The sequence below is a fragment of the Eulemur rufifrons genome, chromosome 30, assembly GCF_041146395.1.
Source record: "Eulemur rufifrons isolate Redbay chromosome 30, OSU_ERuf_1, whole genome shotgun sequence".
In the NCBI taxonomy this organism is placed as follows: domain Eukaryota; kingdom Metazoa; phylum Chordata; class Mammalia; order Primates; family Lemuridae; genus Eulemur; species Eulemur rufifrons.
In genome coordinates this window covers 105799899-105826252 of record NC_091012.1, presented here as the reverse complement: position 1 = coordinate 105826252, position 26354 = coordinate 105799899, and the positions used below count along the sequence as shown (strand labels likewise).

The 26354-nt window shown below is 40.7% G+C and overlaps 1 protein-coding gene across 1 annotated transcript in view; it reads right to left on the bottom strand.

Moving 5' to 3' along the window:
• Nucleotides 1-14838, bottom strand: part of DIPK2B (divergent protein kinase domain 2B) — a 42714-nt gene extending 27876 nt beyond the window's left edge. The window contains exons 1-2 of the mRNA XM_069464292.1: nucleotides 14642-14838; nucleotides 6668-6932 (exon numbers count right to left, since the gene is read on the bottom strand). Of these exons, the coding sequence (XP_069320393.1) occupies nucleotides 6668-6932; nucleotides 14642-14838 (462 nt within the window). The remainder of the gene's footprint in view (nucleotides 1-6667; nucleotides 6933-14641) is intronic.
• Between the last annotated feature and the right edge of the window lie 11516 nt (nucleotides 14839-26354).

The window sequence follows — 26354 nt, the reverse complement described above, 5'->3', positions numbered from 1 at the left end:
TGTGGAATCAACCTAAGTGCCCATCAATTCATGAATGGATAGAAAATTGGGTATGTTTAAACTGGGAAGCCAGGATTTAGGAGGGAATATGTCATGTGCAATCTGTATAACTCCAAGGCATACAAATAATTTACATGAGTGAGAGCTACAAGACAGATTTGAGATAAACTCTCTAAGGATCCATTCTGTCCAAAGAAAGCATAAGCTGCTTCTGAAGGTGGTGAGTTTCCTGTTACTGTATGATAGGATAGATGAGCCTTTACCTCATTGAAAGGTCTGCAAATATTTTAGAGTTTGATTTGGTGACATTTCAAATTTATTTCAACCCCTCAAATCTATGACCTATGGTATACTTCAATAAGTAGAAATCTATTTCGATCTTTAACAAATTGATGTATTGCTCAGGGGTCTGTTCTCATGTATAAACTGGGAATAAATATACTTATTCCCTACTTAATCCACAGAAAAGGTTTACAAAGCATCTTTCTGTGAACTATTGGTTCTCCTTAGAGAGAAAAGCTGATACAATTGGAAAAATTATTACTGCTATAAGTGGCCCTGAGTTAGGACCAATTTAACATGCATTTTTATATCTTTTTGTATAATTTTTCTACATTAACGACCAAACTTGTATCGACAGTTGCCTAACACAGCCCTGGATTGATTTCCAATTTTCCTCTGAGCAGTGATTTGGCAAAGGCTAAATCATAGATTGGGGAAATACAGAATTTTAATCATTGCTATTTTCTTGATATTATTACAATTTTAGTTATTTGTTCTGTGGCTCAGAAGATAATGTTTTTTTTTTTTTTTTTTTTTTTTTTTTTTTTTTTTTTTGAGACAGAGTCTCACTCTGTTGCCCAGGCTAGAGTGAGTGCCGTGGCGTCAGCCTAGCTCACAGCAACCTCAAACTCCTGAGCTCAAGCGATCCTCCTGTCTCAGCCTCCCGAGTAGCTGGGACTACAGGCATGTGCCACCATGCCCGGCTAATTTTTTTCTATATATATTTTTAGCTGTCCATATAATTTCTTTCTATTTTTAGTAGAGGTGGGGTCTCGCTCTTGCTCAGGCTGGTCTCGAACTCCTGAGCTCAAACGATCCGCCCACCTCGGCCTCCCAGAGTGCTAGGATTACAGGCGTGAGCCACCGCGCCCGGCCGATAATGTTTCTAAATTCCTGGTTTGGTAAGGTTCCCCCCACTTTTTATTGTTAATGTCTGATGTTATTCCATTTTGATTAGAGAAAATGGTCTTTAATATTTCTACTTTTAAAACTTTGAGAGGTTTTATGGCCTAATAAACAGTTTTTAGAACACAGTCAGTATATTGATTGATGTCTTCCAAGTAACTTTAAAAAATAGATATATATTATATATTTGTGTGAGCATATTGCCCTTCATATTGTGTGGACATACATAGAGGCACAGCCGATGAAGAGGCCTCTGGGCCAATTCGCACTTACAGCAAAAACATCTGTTCTAGAGCCGGGGTCCCCGATCTATGGTGAGCTGTATAATTACTTCATTATATATTACAATGTAATAATAATAGAAATATAGTGCACAATAAATGTAATGAGCTTGATTCATCCTGAAACTATCCCCTCCCCTCCCCGGTCCGTGGAAAAATTGTCTTCCATGAAAACAGTCTCTGGTGCCAAAAATGTTGGGGATCGCTGTTCTAGAGTACATCAGAATAGAGATAGTGAGATATCGAAGGAAGAATTTCATAGAACAAAGGATGCCTTGAGGGGCTTAGTTGGCTAACATCTAAGTTCAGGGAAAGCTGAGAGCCCTGTAAAGGTGAAGCCTGCTTCGAATGGTCTGTTCTGATGATTGTTCAAGCTTCAGTTATATTTTGGGTGGGGGCTGCCTCTATTTTATATTTGAGCATCATCTGGAAGAAGCCACTGGTGACCGGTCCCATGTCTACCTTTCCCCTGGTCTTCTCTTGCCTCCTTTTTCTCAACTTGTCTGTGTCAAGACTGGGGAAGCCTTTTGCTGTCCTCTTTTTCATTCAGGAACCCTATCAAGTATAATTTAGGGATCATTTGAATAAACAGACCAGATGATCTATTAATCCCGTTTCTATGAATGTGTGATACAATGGTGGCCTGGAAAGTAACAGGTTAGTCTCCATCTCATTCCAAATAACCTCTTTGTCACAAATGCTGAGGTGATGAAGTCTCAATGGTTCTAACCCTAAGCAAATTCCATGATTCAAAATCTTAGTTGTTTCAACTATCAACAATTCTACTGACTGGAAGGAGAAAGTGGGCTGTGTATGGGGGCGGGGATGTCTGCATCCATCCCGTAATATCTCTCCAGTTGGCTCCTGAAACTCCTATGGGCAGCAAACACAGCACTCTACTTCCCAAGTGTCATGGGGAGTGTGGCCTCATGAGCTCGTAGTCATGATGTGCCTCAGAAGAGTCTCTGCTTCGAGAAGACCATTAGAGGATGTGCACTGATGTCTGGGGGAATGTTGTCCCTATGTGGTACTGGGGAGGCACTCTTGGTCACTTAAATTTCCTTTCCCACCAATAGTCATTTCATCTTTGACTCCAAAGTTAGACGGAGTCCAATACAGCCGTTTTTTTTTTTTGTTTGTTGTTGTTGTTGTTGTTTTTTCAGCATCAGTATAGTCATGTTATTTAAAAAAAAAAAAAAAGAATGCAACTTTTTTGAAGGGCCCTTGACCTGGCAGCCTGTGAGGAATTAAAATATTTATAGCCAGAAAACTAGCTGTGAATCCAATATAAATTTTCCATCTTCATTAAAATACTTTATCACAACCTGTCTTGTATCAGAACGAGTCGAATATGATCTGTCTCCCTCACTGCAGTGTCATTTCCCAGAGTGCAGGGACCTTGTCTTGACAGGGTTATACCCTCCTAATGGCTAGCATAGGCCTTGTAAACGGCCCTTACATATTTTTGAGTTAAATTTAAGCAAAAATGAATTTCACTTGCTTAATAGTTACATATAAACCTATATTTTGATGAAGTGATTAATGTGCACTTTGGTTAATTTGCTTATTTCCCTTATTCTATCAATTAAAAAAAATAATGAAGACGTACGCAGGAAATGAAATTGCCAGCTGTCCTTGTTTAAACAAAGCTGCCTGAACACTCTATACCGCCATCTAGTGGGAGAAAAGGCTCCGCGGCCATCTGAGGGAGTAACAGAACAATGTCAGAAGCGGATCTGATCGCAGTAGAGGGGATGGGAGGGGGACGCAGTAGAGGATATGTGTTTTCCTTTGATTAGCCACGTGCTTCTTTGAGCACGGCATAATAGCAGAGGAAGCCTTCTTGGTGGTTTTGTGAACAAGCTCATCATGATAAAAACTCTGAGCGGTGTTCTTGGCTGGGGTTCTTTGTGGGCTAGTAATTTAGGCTGTGGGATGTTCCGAACAGAACAATGCAGCTTTTAGAGGAGAAAAGTCGTGGTTTTATTAGCACGAGTGCTACACACACACACACACACACACACACACACACACGGCATTGTTTCACCCTCTTCCTAATTCTTGATCGTGTTGTCCTTGGCAGCCCCCGCTGTAGCATGCTTCCTGCAGCTCAAGGCAGAGTGTTCTTAATATAAACCTGCACTTGGCCCTGCAGGAGAGGAGCCCCGGACTCCCCAGCTCAGCCTCTCATGATGACTACTGGGGTTTTTCATCCAAGTTAGCTTTATTTATTCATAAGCAGGACTGACAATCAAAGTTCTGAGGTCCCCGAACCAGTCAGATTCCTCCTCCTTTAAGTTTACTTTTATTTCTTTGATTTTCTTCTCCTCTCATCTCTGCCTTGTCAGTTCTCTGAGCAAAGCCTGTGAGTTCCCAGTGGCCTCTTTTTCTTCCCCTGTACGCACACCAACACACATACGATCAGATACGCACAATTCAGGGCTCTGGCCTAGATCCCTGTTGGAAAGTGACGCTTGAGGAAATCAGGGAAAACCCACTTAAGTTACACACTGAGAGGATCCCTGGGGCTGACCTGACAGGTAGGCTGAGCTGACATTGGGCAATTTGGTATGAGTTAAAGGATGAGGCAAGTCTCCCCATCACCCTTCCTATAATAGCTCTCTGGCTGGTCCGGAAACTCCCGTGTAAATATAGAAAGATCATGATTTCCGTGCAAGAACTTAGGACTCATGTCTGACAAGTTATCAGAAAAATAGGGCAGAGCTGTTCAGCTAAACCTGGGATGAATGGTCACTCAGGTTTCATCTCTTCTTCCAGCTGAGATCAAAGACAGGCTGCTTGCTTGGAACACTATTGAGAAGAATTCTGGGGCCACATTTGGGTTTAGCAAGAGAAGAACACTGGGATGTATTAGGAAGGGCTGAGCTAGCTAGTCATGGATGGGCTAATGAAAGCATTGCCGTGTTGGCTTTACATATAAATGGTTTCTTGGAGGGCTAACAGTGAAATGCCATAATGAAATAAGCCAGACGCAAAAGGCCACATATTGTACTATTCCATTTATAGGAAATGTCCAGAATAGGCAAACCCATGGAGACAGAAAGCAGATCAGTGGCTGCCAAGAGCAGAGAAGAGGGAAGAATTGGGAGTGACTGCTTAATGGGTGCAGGGTTTCTTTTTGGAGTGATAAAAAGGTTCTGGAATTAGATAGTGGTGATGGTTGCACAACCTTGTTGGATGTGCTAAAAGCCCTGAATTGTGTACTTTAAAATGGTCTAAATGGTGAATTTCATGTTATGTGAATTTTACCTGTTAACCTATTAACATCCTGGCATGCATTAAATTATTAGATTAGCTGCCCATCCCAAGGCTCTAAGAGAATGAAGTCTCAAAATAGGTGAGGTTGTTTTTATGGCTTATACTTCCTTTTTAAAATTGAGGTAAAACTCACATAACATGAAATTCACCATTTAGACCATTTTAAAGTGTAGAATTCGGGGCTTATAGTACCACAAGGTTGTGAAACCATCACCACTATCTAATTCCAGAACCTTTTTATCACTCCAAAAAGAAATCCTGCACCCATTAAGCAGTCACTCCCAATTCTTCCCTCCTCTCAGCCCTTGGCAGCCACTGATCTGCTTTCTGTCTCCATGGGTTTGCCTATTCTGGACATTTCCTATAAGTGGAATAGTACAATATGTGGCCTTTTGTGTCTGGCTTCTTTCACTGAGTATAATGTTTTCAAGGTTCATCTGTGCTGTAGCATGTATCAGTACCTCATTCCTTTTTATGGTCAAATAATATTCTATTGTATGGATATGACACATTTTGTTTATCCATTCATCAATTGATGGACATCTGGGTTGTTTCCACCTTTTGGCTATTATGAATAATGCTGTTATAACCATTATATACAGGTTTTTGTTTGAACACTTGTTTTCAATTCTCTTGGGTAAGTAGGTGAGGTGTTTGTTTTTTGCCACCTTTGGGGAAGACAGATCCATTTGATACTGTGTGATAGGTCAGTTTTGCTAGGAAGAAAAGAGCAGGAGTTTGGGTGCCACTTGGATGAGACCTGAGAGTAGGAAAGAGTGTGGCAGAGTGCCTTGGGCCTGCTGTGGAATCCCAAGGGCAAAGGGTGTCTGGAAAGGAGTGCAGGAGAGGGAGAAGATGGTGCCAAAATAAGACAGCAATGACCTTGAACTTGGTAGATGGAAGAAGAATGAGGTTTGTCCAGAATTTATAAAATGGTTGCTGATATTTTTCTGTTTTTTGTAAGGAGGGGAAAAGTCTCTGGTGGGGTTGGAAAGATAGGTTAGGGAAGGGCCAAAGTAAAGTGAAAACGGATATGGTTTTGGTCGTATCTTACCAGGATGTTGTTAATGGATGCTGTTTTGGCAAAGAAGAAAAGCTTGTTTAACTGCTTGTAACACAAGATGATAAAATTGGTAGAACAGATTTTAGCACAACAAATTGAAGAAAGGGGCCCACTTATTACAAGAATGCTGCTGTGCATTTCTATAGCAATGGACTTTTTCTAAGCATCTTCATTTCTATAAGCTCGTTAGGACAAATGAATCAGGCAGAACAGGTACCGTTTGCTGCCATTTAAGAAACAAGAAAATCAAGACACCCAGCAGGGTGCCTGGTGATAGAAGGTGCTCTCTCTTTATTTGTTAAATAAATGAAGCAGAGTCATATCAAGTCAAAGAATGTCAGAGCCGGGAGGGTGTTTGAGATCATCCAGATGTCCTTCTCTGTCTCCATTTTTGGAGGAGGAATGTCAGAGCAGAGTGGGAGAAGTTTTGGGCTTACATCCAAGGTCAATTGGTCAGCGAGTGAGTGAAGGACCCAAGTCAGTAGTCTGTCCCTTGTCCTGGTATAAAATGTTATCATAACATCAACTACATTGCTTTGCAGTGATTTGCACTCTGTATGTCCCCACCACTGAGACATATGCTCCTGGGGGTGGAGCTTGCATCTGATTCATCTTTGAATCTCTAGGATGTAACACAGTTAAAACTTGTTGAATGGATGGATGAACAGGAACCAGAAGCTCTCTGTTCTTCCTGGGTCTCTGCTCCTTCTCCCCATTCTGTCACAGCTTTTAGTGGCCCACGGTGTCCAGGCCCCAGAGATCTTTTCCCTATGCCCCAATGTCTATACCCATCAAGGTAGGTAACGCAAGATGTACCTGGCAGGTTGTTTTGGACTTGCCAGGACTGCACACTCACCTGCACCAGGTCGGGTGTGAGGCGTTTGGCCTGCATCCATTTCTGAAACCTCCCTGTTTTCCGCAGGACATATTCAATGCTGCAGGTCTTTGGGGCTGACACAGAGGCACAGATTCTCCTGTCTGAGATCTCATTTTGGTATTTGCTGACCAACCTAAAGATCTCCACAGGGCGCCAGGTTTTGGAATCATCTGAGTAATTTGCAGGGTATGAAGGCAAGTAGTCAGGAGGCAGTCCGAGGTGGGGAGCCAGCCACTTGTCAAACCTGTTGGGAGAGTATCCCTTTTAGGATTGGCTTATTAGGTGAAAGCCTGCAGAGCCCAGGGACAGAGAGACGAGGGACAACAGCCTATCTGATCCATTTCTCCTCCTTAGGCTGCGGCGCTCAGAATTCTTTTTGTGAGAGGATGATTTTTGTCTCCTCCAAAGTAGGGAGGTGATGTCAGAAAAAGTGAAGGAGGTGTGTGGCAGACACAAACTTTATCCTCCTCACATAACTGGCGCAGGACTAGCCACGGCTCTCTGAAGTTCTACTCTGTGTAAAGATAGCAGCTTTACATGTGCTGACATTTTTGATTCTCCTAATACTGCATCCCAACCTTCCAGGGGTGGAAACTGAGGCTTATAGAGCTTAAATACCTTGCCCAAGGTCAGACAACACATTGCCAAGCAGGAGTGCAAAGCTCAGGCCATCTGCCAGCAAACCCCACCATCTTTCCCTTTCCCTATATCAGTTCCCAAAACTGTCTACCTTCTGACCAGTGGCTGGGTCTTGGAATCCCAGTTCTTGAAGAAGCTCTTGAGCCTGCACTGGGGAGACCACTGAACCTCCATATCCAGCCCTAAGGAGCCCCATTAATTTTTTTTTCAGTCCAAAGATTTAAGTTTTCAGTATCAACCAAGTCTCAGACAGTAACAGCTGCTAAGTGGTCGCCAAATTTGAAGCTATCTGGGCCCCAGGAGGTGTGTAATTCTACATAATGGCCTGGTTGGTCCTTAATCCTCCTTAGGGGGGAGGCACTGGCCTATCATCATCTGCCAATTTCCCAGGCCCCACATTTACCCTTTTCTTCATACTCATTGCTCCAGCTGTGTGCTGACATTTCCATTAAGGAAGAATGATAAATCTCCTTTTCATTTATATATGAAATTACTCAGAAAAAGTTTATCTTCATTATTATTAAATGATTGAGGGTCATACTGCAAATGAAAATCAGTCTATATAAGATGTGTTATATATTTAATTTAAATAAGAGTCTTTGAATTCTTATTATTGGGAAACTCCATGATAAGGAGTTTTGGAAGAATTAGCATTTTGATTAACCCTGAACCCTAGATTGTTTTGTTTTCTCACTTATATGATATAGCTTTACCCCATGAGACTGCAAGCTTTTTCTAGTGTTTTATCGAGAAAAAAAGCCACTCAAAAACTTAGAGGGGCAAAGAGGTCATGGGACTCGTCCAGGGAGCTAGAGAGGCCAGGCCTTTGAATCTCTGAGGAATGCACTAGAGCTCTGGGCCTTTCACGTTTGGGAAGGTGCTCCAACAGAAACTGTCAGTAAGCAACTTCTGCAATGCAAATTGCAATAGAAGTAGGCACAAAGAATTATGTTCAAGAACATTGCCACAAATATATTTAAAAAGATGAAAAACTGTAAACTTAAAATGAATCAATTTTACTGGAAGTTTCAGGACAGCCATGGGAAATGATCATCCTCTCTGGAAGGATAAGGATGGGCCCAGGTCCTGGAGGCAAGCCTGTTTGCCTATTTCCTGCAGTGGCTATTGCTCATGGAGGTTCAACCACCCCTCCTCCCAAAGGGCCTGGAACTAAGGATTTACTACTAGGTGGCTCTTTTAGATAATGATAACACACATTTATGAAACCCTTAAGTGTGCCAGTCAACTTGCAAAACACTTTATATGTATTGATTCACTTAATCCTTTCAATAAACCCATGAGGTTAATGCTATTATTGACCAGACAGATGAGGAAACCGAGGCACAGAGTGATTATGTCATTTGCCCAAGGTCACATGACCAGGAATTGGAGGAAATGGCATTCAAGGCTCCAAAGCTTGCAATCTTTACCACTTTGTAGTTGCTTATTTCTCTATTATTCATTTTATGAATTAGTTCATGGGAACAGATTGATAACATTATTAGGGGGTATAGATGGCAGGGTCCTTAAAGATTATTTTGTCCCTTCCCCCTTCGCATCTTGTTTTGAGGAGGAGAAACTGAAGGCAGAACGTATATGTGACTTGTCTGAAGAATTACAGAAAATTAGTGGTGGGGGAGGGCAGATCTCAGGGCTTCTATTTTCCCAACTGGTGAGGGTAGCATGGGGAGAGACTTCCTACCTGGCAAGACAAGCTTGTTGTCCTTTTTTTCTGTCCCCACCTCCTGAGGAGGCTCTACTGAGATGACAGCACTGCCTTGGCAGGTGACCAGCAATAAATGCCTGTGATGGCTCAAGGCTTTCCATATGGACTAACTGAGACAAGTGAGTTTACAGGCCCCCATTCAAAATGGTAATACATTTATTTCATCAAATGGGAAGTGTATATTCTTACAAGATTGATTACCTACTTTATCTAATAGAAGAATGTGAGAAAATGGGCCCCGCTTTTTATTCACTACAATGTTAATACCCTTGCATTTGGAAAACCACAAAATAGAGACAGCTTTCCAATCTCCCTTCTAAATTGAGATCACTGGCATGATTGAAGTGAGGTTGGCCAAGTTTCTCATTGTGTTGAAAAATGGACAAACAGGATCATAGATAGTATCTCAGAGCTGAAAGGAAGCATAAAGTCCATGTGGTCCAATCCCCTCAAGGTCCTCGATCTGGAGGACAGGGGGAGAATGTAGGGGAGAGGAACAGCTTTGGAGTTAGACTGAAATGCCCTCTTCCCATGAATAATTTTCATGCTGCATCTAGTCAAACATTAAGTCTGTAGACACACCTTCTTAAAGATTTCTTTCTCTCTTCCCTCTTCTCCATCCCCCAGCTCTACATCCAACCGTTAAACCATCCGGCATTCTTCCCAAAACTCTCAGAATAGAGTTCATGCTCCTTAGTGCTTAGAGCTTAGTTCACAATGCTCTTTGCCTGCTGCATCACCTACTGCTGCCCTTACAGGCTTGCTTTGGTCTTACCAAACCACTGGCTATCCTTGGATAAGCCACATTCTTTCAGGCTGCTGAGCCTCCATTCACCTGTCATGTGCTGATCTCTTTGTCTGAGATACTTTCTTCCTCTTTGTTGTCTGGAAAATCCCTATCCAACCCTTTAAAACCCAGATGGGTACCACCTCTTTTGTTCTTCATTCCTTCATCACCCAGTTGGCACTTTCCCACATGCTCCTATGGGACACCCTGTGTAGGACATTTTAAAAATATTCCTTATACTCTGATTTGATCATTGGTTTATTTCTTTCTCTGTCTTCCCAATAGAAAGTAAGCTCCTTCAAGGCAAGGATTGGGTCTCTTTTAATGTTGTAACTCAATGCCTGGCAGAGTGCTTGATACTAAGCGTTCATACCTTACAGTTGGATGTATAGATGGAAGGATGGATGGGTATTTAGATGTAGAGATGGATAAAGGAGTAGAGAGATACATGGAAGGCTGGATGGTGGGATGCACTGAGTGGCTATTGTGTGGAAGAATGCATGGAGGGATGCCTGGATAAGTGGGTGGATGGGTGGTGGATGAATCGGTGCATGTATGGATGACTGAATGTGTAGACTTTTGTTATAAGCTTCTGGGACTTGCAGTTCCCAAAGCCTCTGAGTTGATGTGAGGAAGTGAGTTAAGGCAATAATTATCATTTTCTGAGGGGAAGGAGACAGACAAGAAGCAAGGAAGAAGGGAAGGCAAAAATCAAGCCTAATGATTTACTTATTTCACTGTGAGCCCTTCAATGCTCAGTTGGAAGGGTTTGAGTATTTTTAAGACTTCGGGAGTGGGAGTGGGCATGTAAGGCCAAGTGTGTACAGTAAGGAAGGTGAGGTAAAGCATCTACCCTGGTAAGAGCCTAGGAACCCCTAGGAATAATTCTGATCAGAGATACTGCCACTATGAACCCCTCTCCCCCGACACATGTACAATACTGACCAACCAGATCCTGGTGGATCTTGTCAATTGGTGTGGCCACTCAGGATTTCACATATAGGCATATTTTCAGTAGGAAAAATATGTCAATCAGGCTTACTCATTTTCCTAGCTTCCTTTAATGTTTTCATTCAGGATTTGAAAGTCAACATGGAATGCATGGGAAAATTCACAAAGATTGAATATCGGAAGCATCTGACTCATCCCTAGCATTCTTGCCAAAGAAAAGATAAGGGGAAGAAGGAAAGGTGACGTTCATCTACTGATCATGTGTCTTCAGCATACTCAGCTGGCCTGGGAAAAACATCTGTTGTTTGTTGCTGAACAGACACAAGCATTGTCCAATCCTTAGTAAGGACCAAGGCCTGGCTATAGCTTTTCAGCCAAAAGTCTGTGAGTTTTGGATGGGCTTTCTCATAAGTTGTCATGGTAATCATTTTTAAAAGTGGAGAAATGTTTGGGGATCAATAAGAACATGATGGGTGAACACACCATCAGAAAGAGAGGCAAAGGATGTGAACATTAGACAATTTAGCAAAGAAGAAATACAAATGGTCAATAAATCTGAAAAAAAGGCTCAACTCAGAAGAAATACAAATTAAAAAATAATAATATTAAATATTTGTGAGTGTTCAAGAAGTGAGCTCTATATAAGTAGAAGTCACCATTTGGAGGCACACACACACACACACACACACACATTCTAAACATTTGTAATTTTTTTGAACCAGAAATTTTACTTTTAGGAGTCTGTCATAAAGAATTAATCACTGATCTGCACAAAATATGGCTGCAGGGATGTTTAACATAGCACTGTTTGTAATACCTTGTAATACCAAAAAGTGAAATAAAAACCCGTAGTCTCACTATGGTGGATTAGTTAAATAAATTATGGTTGATTGATGCAATTGAGTATCATGAAGCCATTAAAAATCAAATCGTGGGGAAGATCATTTCATAATGTTGAAAGGTATTCCTGGTATATTATTAAGTAAAAATTTCCAAAAGAGTTATACATAGATGATCACATTTTTGTTGAAAAAATTCCTTAATCCATCCATAGAAAACGGGTGGCAAGGATATACAGCAAAATGTCCACTAAAGGATAATTTCTTGGTGAAGGAATTATATATGATTTTTATATTGTGCTTCCCTTAATCAATATTTTCTGAAAATTCTAAAATAAAGAGCTACTAGTTTTCTAATAAGAAAGAAGTTATTCATAATGTAGAGAAAAGGACTCTAAACAAGTCCACATCGCCTGACCCACTCATTGCCTCTCTCTGACTCTTGTAATGAAATGAACATTCTCAACACAGAGAGCTGTAAACCTGAACGTGCCCTGCCTGGTGTTTTCCTGCTTGTATCTACATACTTCCCTTTCAGGGACACATGGAAAATGAATTCTAAGGGAGATGAAGTAATATCCTGAACTCTAATGGAATGCAAACCTATTTAGGGAAATGCTTTCTGAATTTGGCTAATACCTGGCTGGTGAGAAAAACTTAATTTATTGCCCCTTGGTGAATAAAGAGGTTGTGAACCTGGAGCTCTTCCTCAGTTGACTCCCTTAATTTTTCTCCCTCATATTTTAAAATATCTTAAAATATGTCTGTACTCTCATTGCTTCCTCTCTCCGAGGAATCAGCACCACTTCACCTGTGTTCTTGGTCCCCTTTGTCCCATTTCTTAGGCAGAAAACCTTGAGTACACATTCAACGTCTCCATCTTTATTTCTTCTAGCCCAGAGTCGGTCAAGAAAGTGACTCTATAGTTGAACTGACTTGTGTCCTTCCTGCCCTAATTTGTTCCCTGCAACCTCTCTCCTGGGCTGTGACAACTGTTCTCACAGCCCCTGTCAATACCACCAGTCCATCCTGCACACTGTTTTCCATGAGACCTTCCAAAAACACAGGTCTCCTGCCTCTCACCAGCTTAGCACCCTCACCATTGCCTGCAACAGAGCTTTTTCAATTTGTGGTCTTTCAACTTTTCAACATTAAAAAATGCCTTTAAAAAGAGTTAAAAGGAAAAGTCCACCATGAGCTCCATAAAACATATATGGTCTCGCAAAAGAAGTTTAACATTTTTGGTTAGTATTTTCTTTTTTCTTCAATTTGTTTTTGAGACAGGGTCTCACTCTGTTGCCCAGGCCAGAGTGCAGTGGTATGATCATAGCTCGTTGCAGCCTTGAACTCAAGTGTTCCTCCTGCCTCAGCCTCCTAAGCAGCTGGGACTACAGGCACACACCAGCATGCCTGGCTAATTTCTTAATTTTTAAAAAACTTTTTGTAGATATGGAGTCTCACTATGTTGCCCAGGCTGCTCTAGAACTCCTGTCCTCAAGCAATCCTCCTGTCTTGGCCTCCCAAAGTGGGAGGGATTACAGGCCTGAGCCCCCAAGCCTGGCCTTGATTGGTATTTTCTATTTATTATTTCTGTTTAGTAATTTAGTTGAATAATCAAATATGTCTTTGGTTACTACAGATTGGAAATAAAATCACTGTTAATTAATGCCTTTTGTTTGATCACCAAATCTTAAAAGCATGAGGTAGGTCCTTCAGGGAGGATGGAGGAGAAGGAGCAAATGACAATGGGTTTTTGGTACTGGAAAGCCTGGGAGCCACTTGTCCACAGATTAAGGTCCCAATTCATTGGCATGACATTTAAGGCTCCATGCCCTCTGTATTTCCTTCCGACCTCCTTTGCCACGCCTCCATGTACACTCCATGCTCCAGCCACTAAGCACCTCTCGCTTCTTCCCACACCTCTGGGCCTTTGTATAAGCTGCTTCTTCTGCCTTAAGCCCTTCCCCTCCTACTAAATTTCAGCTCACGCTTTAAGGCCTTCCACAGAATACCTCCCCCTGGAGAAGCCCTTCCCCAGTCCCTACTTGGAATTAATGTTCCGTCCCTGGAGTTCCTGGAGGTCCTTTACACTGGCCTGCATCAGACCAAGGCTTATTACTATTATTTGTAACACAACCTCCTCCTCCTGACCCCCTGGAAGGTAATGATTAGAGTTATAGTGGCTATCACCACAACACCTCCTGGATCTTGGCCATGGTAAAGGCTCATTTACCGTGTGTTGATAGGCTTGAATTCCAGAGTGTGACACCATTCTTTCAGAGCCATGTGCTTGCAATTTACTAAACTCTGGCTTTCCTCTGATCAAGGCAACATCTCACAAGAGAAAACTGGCTCAGAAACTTTGGAGCAAATTGTGCTGATTTGAATCTCAGATCTGCCACTTATTAGGTGGTGACCTTTGTCAAGTCACTTTATCTTTTTCTTTTTAAATAAATTTTATTGTGCATATTTACAGTATACATGATGTTATAAGATATATATATAAATATACAGTAAAATGGTTACTATAGTGGAACAAATTAACACATCCATCTTCACACACAGTTAGCCCATACCTCCCCACCCCAGAGTCACTTAATCTTGCTATGTCTCAGTTCACTGTCTGAATAATTGGTGCAAATTATTAACTCCCAGGATGGTTTAAAATGTATTTCATATAGTAGGGTTTCTATAAATTTTATTTCCCTCCCCTTATGAGAAATGAACTTGGTAAACTCAACAGTCCCAGGCTACTCCATTCATAGGAAAGAAAACTTCAAGCTTTCACTTCAAAAGGAAGCCTTGGATTTAGCATTTAAGGTAGGGATTTGGCTTCACACCTTGCCCTCCTACCCACCCCAGCTTCAAACCATTACCACTCTGATTAAATGGCTTTGTTTCAGCTCCCACCCATACATTACATCCCGATTCCTTTTCAACAAATTCCTGGACATCTTCACATGAAGGGAACAAAATTTTGCCACTCAGAGTTATTTGATTGAGATTCTGACCTTATTTCTTCTTTAAAGAACTTCTTGCAAATAGATGTCCCGATGCAGGCATTGCATTTATCAAGACCGAGGAAAGTCCTTCCAAAATTGTAGCTGGTTCTGACTTGGGGCACCAGAGAAGGACGGGGAGAAGCTGGCAAGGAGAAAGAAGAGCTCAGGGCTGAGACCCACAGCAGCAGGGCCAGCCAGAGCTCCATCTCGGGCTCTGGGCTGCAGCTGCAGCCTTTGGCTGCCCACTCAGGGCTGCACAGAGGCAGGGCTTGGCCAAAGAGGAAGCTGTCAGAGGGGGCTGGCTTCTGGGTGCTGACCCCACCCCAGCCCCCCAAGCTTTCTGTTTGAGGATGCTGAGGAGCTTGGGGCTAATGAGGCTGGGGAGGAGGTGAGGAAGTCTATGGAGGATGCTGATAACGCTGTTTCCAGAGTTACTCTTCCTCTGCCTGGGGCGGCTGCCTCAACCTGGGGAGGGGCTCACTGGCAGATTTCGGGAAGGACAATGGTCAGGGCTTCCCTATGTGGTCCTTTCGACAAACACAGGATATCCCGGCTGGGCAGGAAAGGTCCATGCAGGATGTGTGTCCGACCTGGGTTCCACCTGGGAGTTTCAAAGGATCCTGAAGGCCTCCACCCTCCACTGTTTTAAATCTGAGTATATCTGTCCCTATGGATTACACACACACACACACACACACACACACACAATTTTTTTTCACCTCTGCACTGGGTAGTTTGTCCTGCCCCTTAACCAGCCCTACCTCCTCTACACTTACCATATATGGCTGTGAAATAACTAGAGGTTAGTTTGCTGGCCATTAAGTAGCACATTGAACACTGATTTGAAGGGCCAAGCCTTTTTGCTGCTTAGAGAATAGAAAACCTTAGGTTAGTCTATCTTCTCTTGCTGAACTGAGAACAAGAGAGGGAAAAGCACCTGGTGGCTTTTGTGGCATGATGATGGGAGCACCAGGAAGAGCCTTCGGCCTACATCCAGCTGTGTCCATCTGTCTCCCACAGGCCTGAAAGCCCCTCTACCCTTTACCACTCTGCCTCAATACTCAGTGACTGGCCTGACTTGGTAGGATTTTTTTAACTGCCCCAGGATTGCCTTCCTTCAGATGCCAAAATAAGGTCCACAGCATGTAGTAGATGGGAGTGCTAATTTGGGACTAGAGAGAGTTTCTGGGGGCCACATCAGGGAAGGCAGGTTGCCCGACTTCCTGCGAGGGAGTGCATGTGGGGAATGGGGCAGTTTGAGACTGTAAGAGAGTGCACAGGGAAATGGGGCTGGGAGAGGGAAAAAGGGACATGAAAGGGAATGGAGATGGCGTCGGGAGAATTGGTGAATTTTGCTAAACTGGTGAGAAGAGCAGGGTAAAGGCAGTTCTCTGATGATTAAGCATGTGCTTAGTAGCCATCTGTATATCTTCCTTGGGGAAATGTCTGGTCATGTTTGTGTTTTTTTGTTGTTGTTGAGTTTTGACATTTCTTTATATAATCTCAATCCTAGTCCTTTGTTGAATATGTGCTTTGCAAATATTTTCTCCCAGGTGGTAACTTGTCTTTTATCGTCTTAATAGAATCATTCACAGAGCAAAAGTTTTAAATTTTGATGAAGTCCAATTTGTCAGTTTTTCCTTTTGTGGATTATGCCTTTGGTGTCAAGTGTGATAAAAGAAAAACTTAGGCACATTTAAATTCTAAAGAGTTTCTTTGCATATTCAGTGATTCATGAATAGGGGCAGCACCAGACCCCAAGTGGCTAACACTCTGAGGACGAGGACAACAGGGGCAAGTGAGGAACATTATATAAAGTGTTTGCAGAAACAATACAAAGAAAACAATTTTTATTTGTTAGAATGGCAAGTCCCTAGTTAGAGGTTAGTGGGTGGTTTCTGATTGATATGGTATTACAGTATCTAGTTTCAATTTATCATTTACGTTGGGCTTTAGTTTGTTTACCTGGGAATTTAAAGTGCTAGCACCCTAGTCTAATGGTCTCCCAATTAGATTTTTTTGAACAATTCCCTTTTGATCAGCATCTCATTTATGAGATGAGACCAAAACTTGGGCATAAGTACCACTCTCTGCCACCATGATAGCTAGGTTTTCTTTGTGTCAGTGTGGAACTCAAAGTCATGACATCAGACTCATTAAAGAAAGATTCGTTTTGTTGGTCATCTCATTTTTGTTGCTCTATCATAGTGAGATCATCTGAAATACCGTTAACAGCTGCAAACGCACATTTAAGACCCTTGAGAGAATACAGTGCACCAGGGAGATTATAATGATGACTATCAGGAAGAGAAAACCAAGTCACTGTAGTATGCTCCCTAGCCAAGGTCCCCACAAACCAAACCAAGTAACATTTCTAGGGAAACAAAACAAAAATAAAGGTCAATGACTGAAACAAACTATAAATTCAGTCTCTGAGTCCAGAGAAAAGTTAATCAAGAAGAATTCTAGGTTTGAGCTTGAAACATATTTTCCTGGTTTACAGTTTAAATGCCTGATTAAGGCATTGAGTGTTTCAGTGAACTCCCTAACTGGTCCACACATCAGGCATGAGGGCTGTCCTCTGAAATTACATCAAGTTGTCCATGTTTAGCTTGTGGAGTTTCAGGAGCAGAGCACTTCTTGTTCTTAGTGATTCGGAGTCAGAAAAATGGGAGAAAATTGTTGGAGGAATCAAGAAGAATTCAGGATCCAGTCCAGTCTATAGGTAGATAAAAAAAACTTGAAAACAATGAATAGGCCTATACCCTAATAACAAAAATGATGTACAAAACCTTTCAGACATTCCAGGGACCATCTGGAATGTCCCAAAGTTAATTCTAGGTCAAAAATACTTAATTTAGCATTTCATTTTGGAAAGTTTATAAAAAATATCAAAAGGTCTAAAACACTTGATTAAACAGGATCATTGGTTATTATGAAGCAATGAAAGGCAAATACAGAAAGGTTACATAGCTATAAAAAATTCAGCTCTTTTAATATTGAGAAGACCCACTTTTCTTAAGTAATCAAAGACTTAATAAAAGACAACATGAAACACAAGAAATTATCTTGATAAAACACAAAACTCTGTAAAGTCAATTACTTGAAAGATGAGGAAAATCTTTCACCAAGATAACTTTGTTTTTTTAACAGAAAGAAAACCAGCTTTTAGTTTAGTACCAATGTACTTTTGATATTGTCTCATTTTTTAATTGATATAAAATATTTTACATATTTATGGAGTACATGTGAGTATTTATTACATGCATAGAATGTGTAATGATCAAGTCAGGGTATCTGGGGTATCCATCACCTTGAGTATTTATCATTTCTATGTGTTGGTATCATTTCAAGTACTCTGTTATAGAACATTAGAGCTTATTTCTTCTATCTAACTATATGTTTGTTGAAAAGGCTATCATCTTTCCATTGAATTGTTTTTGCACCTTTGTCAAATATTAGTTGTTTGTGCCTGTATGTTGTAATGTCTGAGCCTTCTACTCTATTTTATTGATCTATGTGTCTACTCCTCTGCCAATACCATAGAGTCTTGATTATGATAGCTATACAAAATCTTGAAACTGGGCAGAATGATTCCTTTTACTTTCTTCTTCTTTTTCAAAATTATAGTAGCTTTTCTAGTTCATGTGACTTTCCATATACATTTTAGAATAATCTTATCTATATCTACAAAAAGTCTTCTGGAGATTTTGATAGGAATTTAGTTAAATCTGTATATCAATTTGGGGAGAATTGACATCTTTATTATGTTAAGTCTTCAAATTCATGAACACCATGTGTCTCTCATCTTAGTTATATCTTCTTGGATTTTTTCATCAGTGTTTTGTAGATTTCAGCATCCAAGTCCTATAAATGATAATTGTATTTCTTTAAAAAATTATTTATTTATTTAAATTGACTAATAAAAATGGTATATATTGTGTAAAACATGATGTTTTGAAATGCGTGTACATTGTGAAATGGCTAAATCAAGCTAATTAATATATGCATTATCTCACATACTTACCATTTTTTGTGGTGAGAACACTTAAAATCCAATGTCTTAGCAATTTTCAGGAATACAATACTTTGTTATTAGCTATACCCACCATGTTGTACAATTGATCTTTTGAACTTTTTCCTTTTATCTAACTGAAGTTTTAAATTCTTTGACCATCATGTTCCCAACCTCCTTACCCCCTGATCCTGGTAACTACCATTTTACTCTCTGCTTCTATGAGTTCAATTTTTTTAGATTCCACATATAAGTCAGATAATATTTGTTTTTCTGTGCCTGACTTACTAAAGTTAGCTTAATGTTCTTCAGGTTCATCCATGCTGTTGACAATGAGAGAATTTCCTTCTTTTTAAAGGATGTATAGTATTCCATTGTGCATATATACTACATTTTATTATATTTATCCATTCATTCATTGATGGAAACTTAGATTGCTTCCATATTTTGGCTATTGTGAATAGTGCTGCAATGAACGTGGGAGTGCAGATATCTCTTTGACATACTGATTTCATTTCCTTTGGATACATACTCAGAAGTGGGATTGCTGGTAATTCTCTTTTTAGATTTTTGAGGAACCTCTATACTGTTTTCAAGTGGCTGCACTAATCTACATTCCTACCAACAGTGTACCAGGGTTCTGTTTTCTCCACCCCCTCACAAATACTTCTCATGTTTTGTCTTTTTGATAATAGCCATTCTAACAGATGTGAAGTGATACCTCATTGTAGTTTTTTTTTTTTTTTTTGAGACAGAGTCTCACTCTGTTGCCCAGGCTAGAGTGAGTGCCGTGGCGTCAGCCTAGCTCACAGCAACCTCAAACTCCTGGGCTCAAGCGATCCTCCTGTCTCAGCCTCCCGAGTAGCTGGGACTACAGGCATGCGCCACTATGCCCGGCTAATTTTTTATATATATATTTTTAGCTGTCCATATAATTTCTTTCTATTTTTAGTAGAGATGGGGTCTCGCTCTTGCTCAGGCTGGTCTCGAACTCCTGAGCTCAAACGATCCGCCCACCTCGGCCTCCCAGAGTGCTAGGATTACAGGCGTGAGCCACCGCGCCCGGCCTCATTGTAGTTTTAATTTGCATTTCCCTGATGATTTGTGAAGTTGAGCTTTTTTTCATATACATGTTGGTCATTCACATATTTTCTTTTGGGAAATGTCTGTTTAGGTCCTTTATCCATTTGATAATTTGCTTATTGGTTTTCTTGATATTGAGTTGTTTGCATTTCTTATATATTTTGGGTATTAATCCCTTATCAGACGTATGGTTTGCAAATATATTCTCCCATTCCATATGTTGCCTCTTTACTCTGTTGATTGTTTCTTTTGATGTGCAGAAGCTTTTAATTTGATATAATCTCATTTGTCTATTTTTGCTTCTGTTGCTTGTGCTTTTGGGTGATATACAAAAAAATCATTGTCCAAACTCATATCAGGGAGCTCTTCCCCAATATTTTCTTCTAGTATTAATAGTTTCATTGTTTCAAGTCTTAGATTTAAGTCTTTAATTCATTTGAGTTAATTTTTGTATATGGCATGAGATAAGAATCTCATTTCATTCTTCTGCATGTGGATATCCAATTGTTCCAACACCATTTATTGAAGAGACTGCCTTTTCTTGATTTTGTGCTCTTGACATCATTGTCAAAAATCAATTGACTGTAAATACGTGGATTTATTTCAGGGTTCTCTATTCTGTTCCATTCATCTATGTGCCCGTTTTTATGCCAGTTGGCCTGCAGCCTGTATACACAAGGGCCAGTATGAAGACTGAGTCCATGAGTTGGGCCTGAAGCCTGGGGCTGTGGAGGCCAGTTGCATTCTGGAGACAGTCTGGATCCTGGGGCTGCTGGGGAAGACCTAGCCCTGGAGGGCCTGGAGACTGAGTCTTTGGGGGCTGGCCTGCTACTAGGGTGGGCCTGAAGCCTCAGGGCCACTGGTATCAGCCTGCTGGTATGGTGGGCCCAGAGACAGAGTCTGCGGAGCAGACCTACAGCCTGGGGCTATGGGATCTTGTCTGATACTGAGGTGATACTAGAGGATCAGTCTGTGGATACTGGTCTAGTGTCTAGGGCCATAGGGGCCTACCCAGAACTGGCTTTTACTGGTACAGGCCCACTCTTGGGGTCCAAAGCAAAGTCTGGTGCTCACTTCCCTCTCCTTCCTCCAAGTGGAGGGTATCTTTTTCCACCATCCCTCTACAATATCAGTGGAAGGGGATGGTGACTTTCTTACTACTGAGCAGTGGAGAAAGTCTTGACTTTTCAGTAAGTCTGCTCTGATACAACCCTAGCAGGGAGACAGAGTGGGCACTCCATTAATCCACTGGGTAGGGGATGAAGTCCAGGTTCCCTACACGGACTCCACTGATGGTGGGGGGAGAATGGATATGCCTTGTTACTGCCTGGAGAGATGAAGGTCTTGGCTCCCCACTTGGCCTTCTCTGATACCACCCCAGGGGGTGTTGGGGTGCTTGGTTACAGCCAAGAAAGGGTGGAAATCTAGGCCCTTTTCTTGGCCTTGCTGAGGTGGAGATAAGGCCACAGGTTTTTTTTTTTTTCTGTTATTCTAAGCTGCCCCTTTCCTAGTCCTTCTACTAAAGAGATATTGCTTTTGTTGGGGCTTTTAAAAAAAATCTCCATCCATTGGCATTTCCAGGTTGCCAGCTTCTCCAGCACCAAGTCTTGGATACATGAAGCAAAAAGAAAATAGGGAACTCAGAACTATTTCATTCCTTAGATTCCAAGGTTCCTAGCCCATCTGTCTTCTTCCTTTAACTTTTCAGTGTCTTCTTTTAAAAAAAATATTTTTATTGATATATAATATTTGTACATACTTATGGGGTATATGTAATATTTTGTTACATGCACACAATGTGTAATGATCAAGTCAGGATATGTAGGGTACTTATCACCTTGAGTATTTCTCATATTAATGTGTTGGGAACATTTCAAGTCCTCTCTTCTAGCTATTTTGAAATATACAATGAGTTGTTGTTAACTATAGTCACCCTACTCTGCTATGAAACATTAGAACTTATTCATTCTATCTAATTACATGTTTGTGCCTATTAACCAACCTCCAGTGTCTCCTTATGTGTGGTTAACATATACAGTTGGCCCTGCATATTCATGGGTTCTTCATCCTTGGATTCAACCAGCCTTGGGTTGAAAATATTTTTTTAAAAAACATATAAATATGTTTAAAAAACATATTTATAAAAATAATGACACAACCCAATAAAAATAATACAAACAAAAAAAAATACAGTAAACAACTATTTACATAGCATTTACATTGTATTAGGTTTTTTTTTTTTTTTTTTTTTTTTTTTTTTTTTTTTTTTTGAGACAGAGTCTCACTCTGTTGCCCAGGCTAGAGTGAGTGCCGTGGCATCAGCCTAGCTCACAGCAACCTCAAACTCCTGAGCTCAAGCGATCCTCCTGTCTCAGCCTCCCGAGTAGCTGGGACTACAGGCATGCACCACCATGCCCGGCTAATTTTTTATATATATATTTTTAGCTGTCCATATAATTTCTTTCTATTTTTTAGTAGAGGTGGGGTCTCGCTCTTGCTCAGGCTGGTCTCGAACTCCTGAGCTCAAATGATCCACCCACCTCGGCCTCCCAGAGTGCTAGGATTACAGGCGTGAGCCACCGCGCCCGGCCTTGTATTAGGTATTATAAGTAATCTAGAGATGATTTAAAGTATATGGGAAGATAGACATAGGTTATATGCAAATGCTATGCCATTTTTTATCAGGGACTTGAGCATCGGCAGATTTTTAATATCCATGAGAATCCTGGAACCAATCCCCCTTGGATACTGAGGGATGACTGCAATGTCCAGCATTTTTACTTATACTTAGCAGGAGGAATAGGAAAAAGCACTTCTATTTCATCTTTCTGCAAGCACAAGTCCCTCACAGTCTTTTATAGCCTAATTTTAGTAGTGACATTCCATCACTTTTACTTCACTTTATTTGCTAGAAGCAAGTCATTAGGTCCGGCCCACACACAAGAGAAGAGGATCACACAAGGGCATGAATACATATCTACCACACCAGAGCTAGTCAAATTGGGCCCCCCACCCCTTAACCAACAGCACCAGCATCATTGGGAACTTGTTAGAAATGCAAATTCTTTGGCCCCACCTCAGACCAATTGAATCAGAAACTCTGGGGTTAGGATCAGCACTATGTATTTTAACAAGGTCTCCAGGGAATTCAGATGAATGCTAAAGTTTGAGAAACACTTCTCTAAGCCATTTACTAAGCTTTTTCTCTAGCTTCTGCTTGATCACTTCAGGTGACAGGGAACCACCCACCTATCCTACAAGGGCAGTCCATTTAATTTTTTAGCTCTCAGTATTTTATTATATAAAAAATTTATATTCATGTAGTAAAATGAGATAGATAATACAGATAACAAAAAGAAAAAAAATGTGTCTTACTACCATTACCAGAAATAACCACTACTAAACTGCTGGTATGTATTATGATTCCAACTAGTTTTAAAAAATAGATCATTTTTATAAAGGGATTATACCTTATATATCAATCTATAACTTATTTTTTCTTAACCTATTTTATTTTTGAGTGGTTTTAACAGAAAGTCTGTCCTTATGCTGAGCTCAAATTTGCCCCTTTGTAGTTTTCAATTATTGGCTTTAATTTTGCCTCTAGAATTACAACTGACAAGCCCATTTGTTTTGCCACATAAGCCTTTAAATATGGCTAAGAAGTTACTAAGTACTGTTATTTAAGATATATCTATATATCTTTCAATATTTCCTCTTGTCATGGCTTCTAGAACATTTGCCATTGTATGGTGTTCCCTCTGAAAACGTTCTAACTCAGTGGTTCTCAAAGTGTGGTCTGAGGACCAGTTTCATCTGGGAACTCATCAGAAATGCAAATTCTTGGGCTCCACCCCAGACCTACTGAATGAGAAGCTCTGTGGTGGAGCTCAGCAATCTGTACTTTAACACGTTTTCTGGGTGATTCTGATGCATTCTGAAAACCAAGGACATAACTCATTGATTCCTATCTTAAGGGGTTGATGGAGTCGGGATTTCACTCCTCATTCAGGCGTTATATTTTTAATGATATATTTAAAGATTATATTTTCTTTTTTGGGGGCAGCTGCGTATCATTGTCTTGTCTCATACAAGCTTTCAGCAAACTAAAGTCCTCACTTATTTTTTATATGAACTGCTACATCAGGTGTCCTTAGTCTATGCATATGTCATTGATTTAAAAAAAAAGCCTCTAGGGCTGGGCGAGGTGGCTCACGCCTGTAATCCCAGCACTCTGGGAGGCCGAGGTGGGAGGATCGCTCGAGGTCAAGAGTTCGAGACCAGCCTGAGCAAGAGCGAGAACCCGTCTCTACTAAAAATAGAAAGATCTGGACAGCTAAAAATATATATAGAAAAAAAATTAGCCAGGCATGGTGGCACATGCCTGTAGTCCCAGCTACTTGGGAGGCTGAGGCAGAAGGATTGCTTAAGCCCAGGAGTTTGAGGTTGCTGTGAGCTTGACTCTGTCTCAAAAAAAAAAAAAAAAAAGCCTCACCTTAGGATCTTGATATTTTGCCCTGTTTAATTGCATCTTGGGTTTGGCTTTAGCTTCAAATTTTGGAGATATTTTGGATTTGAGAGTTCATTAATTTCAATTTCTATCATCCGTAAACATTTACAAGTTATCTAAGGCTTTGATAAAGCAGGTGGGCTCAGCAGGGAAGTACAGCAGTGGCTTGCTGCAGTGAGGACTGACTCAGCATCTGAGACATTGGGTAGGGCACTGGTTGGGGTGATCAACTGTCTTAATATGTCCAGAACTGTCCTTGTTTCTTGCATCCCAGAAAATCCTTCACTGCTGGGAAAACTCAAATGATTGATCACTCTAGCACTGGTAGACCTCCCATATGAACTGTGTGAGATAGGACCTCAGGTGGACCACTTGGTTATTAGATTAAAGGACAGCCTTTGAGGTCAGAGGGCTTGGGAAACACCTTGGAGGCAGATCTGTAGATTACACACACACATACACAGACACACCACACTGGTGGGCTTTTTTTGTTAACTTAGTTAACATTATCATTTTCTTATGTCATTAAACATTCTTCTATGAGGCCATTTATAACTACTGCATTCCATTATGTAGATGTAACACAATTTATTTTAAAAATCACTTATTGTTGAACATTTTGATTGCTGATGGATAAGATTTTGACAGCTGAAAATCCTGAAAATGATGAAAAACAGCATTTTTCCTCACTTCTAAAATACCATCAATTGTAAGATGTACCATTAATTTACATAAAATCTTTTTAAGGAAAAAATATAAGAAACTCTGTATCTCTATATTGAGTATACATTTAAAAGTAGCACAAATTTATCCCTATGATTTTTAATAGAGACTGCTTTCCCTTTTAGAATCATGATCACATTTTGAATTTTTTTCAGTCTTAAGATTTTCCTGAATTGCTTTTCTCCTTAAGTATTCCAGGTGACTTGCTGCTTTTCAGAATGTTCTCGTGATTCTTGACCTCTTTGGCACCTTTAACTAAATATAGCAGGTAAGATTTTCAGTCTGTAAGTTCGGATGTGTAAGACATAACGTTACATTTTATAACTTAATTTCCATTTTAAGTCTTCTATTTTGGATTTGTGGGCAATATTAGTATGGCTCTTTCTTGAGTTCCTCCATTCTCTTCTGGATTTTTCTTGAGGTTCTGAGGGATTTACTCAACGTGCAGCCACTGGGTGGGGCTGTTTGATATCTGAGTCCTTGCTGCACAAAGGTACTCAGAAAGGAGACCCTACTGTGCCCCTTCCTTGTGGCTTGTCATGTTCAGTTCCAGTTGCTCCTCAATCCCTTCAAGCTCCATTTGGGACACATCCTTTGCCCTGCCATGCCTTTAAATGTACCTAAGTGCCATTCCCCTGATCCCTTCTCTCTTAGGCCATATCTATTTTCTGACTTGCCATGTCCTTCCCCTGAAGAAGTGAGAAAAAGGGTCAACTCTCTCTTGAATTGGTGGCGGTGGTGGTGGACAGGGGCAGAAAGAAGAAAATATAAGGGTAACAAAACCACAGGTTGTTGTCTCCAAATGTTTTTCTGCCACACAAATCACAATAGGTTTCATCTGCATGTCCTATTTGATTGGAACCATAGTTTCATTTTTTTCCCTAATTGAGTTATTTGTCACTAAGAATTTAAAGAGTTTTTCTTAAAAGTCAACCAGACCCTGTGACAGATAGATTTTTCAGAACTTGGCAACAGTTCTTCATGATGTGTATTCTACCAGGACAGGGATTCATGTCTGTTTTTGCCTCAAGCATCCAGAGTAGTTTCTAGCATATGCTGCTTCATTTTAAATAAAAACTTAGGATACAAAGTTAACATACAGCAGTAACAACAATTAGATGAATTGATCCCTTCCACCCATTACAAAATTTTTATAGTCAAAGGCAGTAAGAACCCTTGTATAATTTCTTCTTCAGTCCTGAGGTTGATAGTTTTCTTCTGACCTTGATTATAAAGTGCTTCCTAATTTCAGAAACATTAGAAGATTAAAAAAAATTATGGCTCAGCATTGAGGAAATCTGCAAAGGAGCCAACAGCTAGGAAGGCACAATGAGGGCAGTACTCTGCTTTGTCTGATCCCAGGGGTGGAACATGCAGGCAAGTGGTGGGAG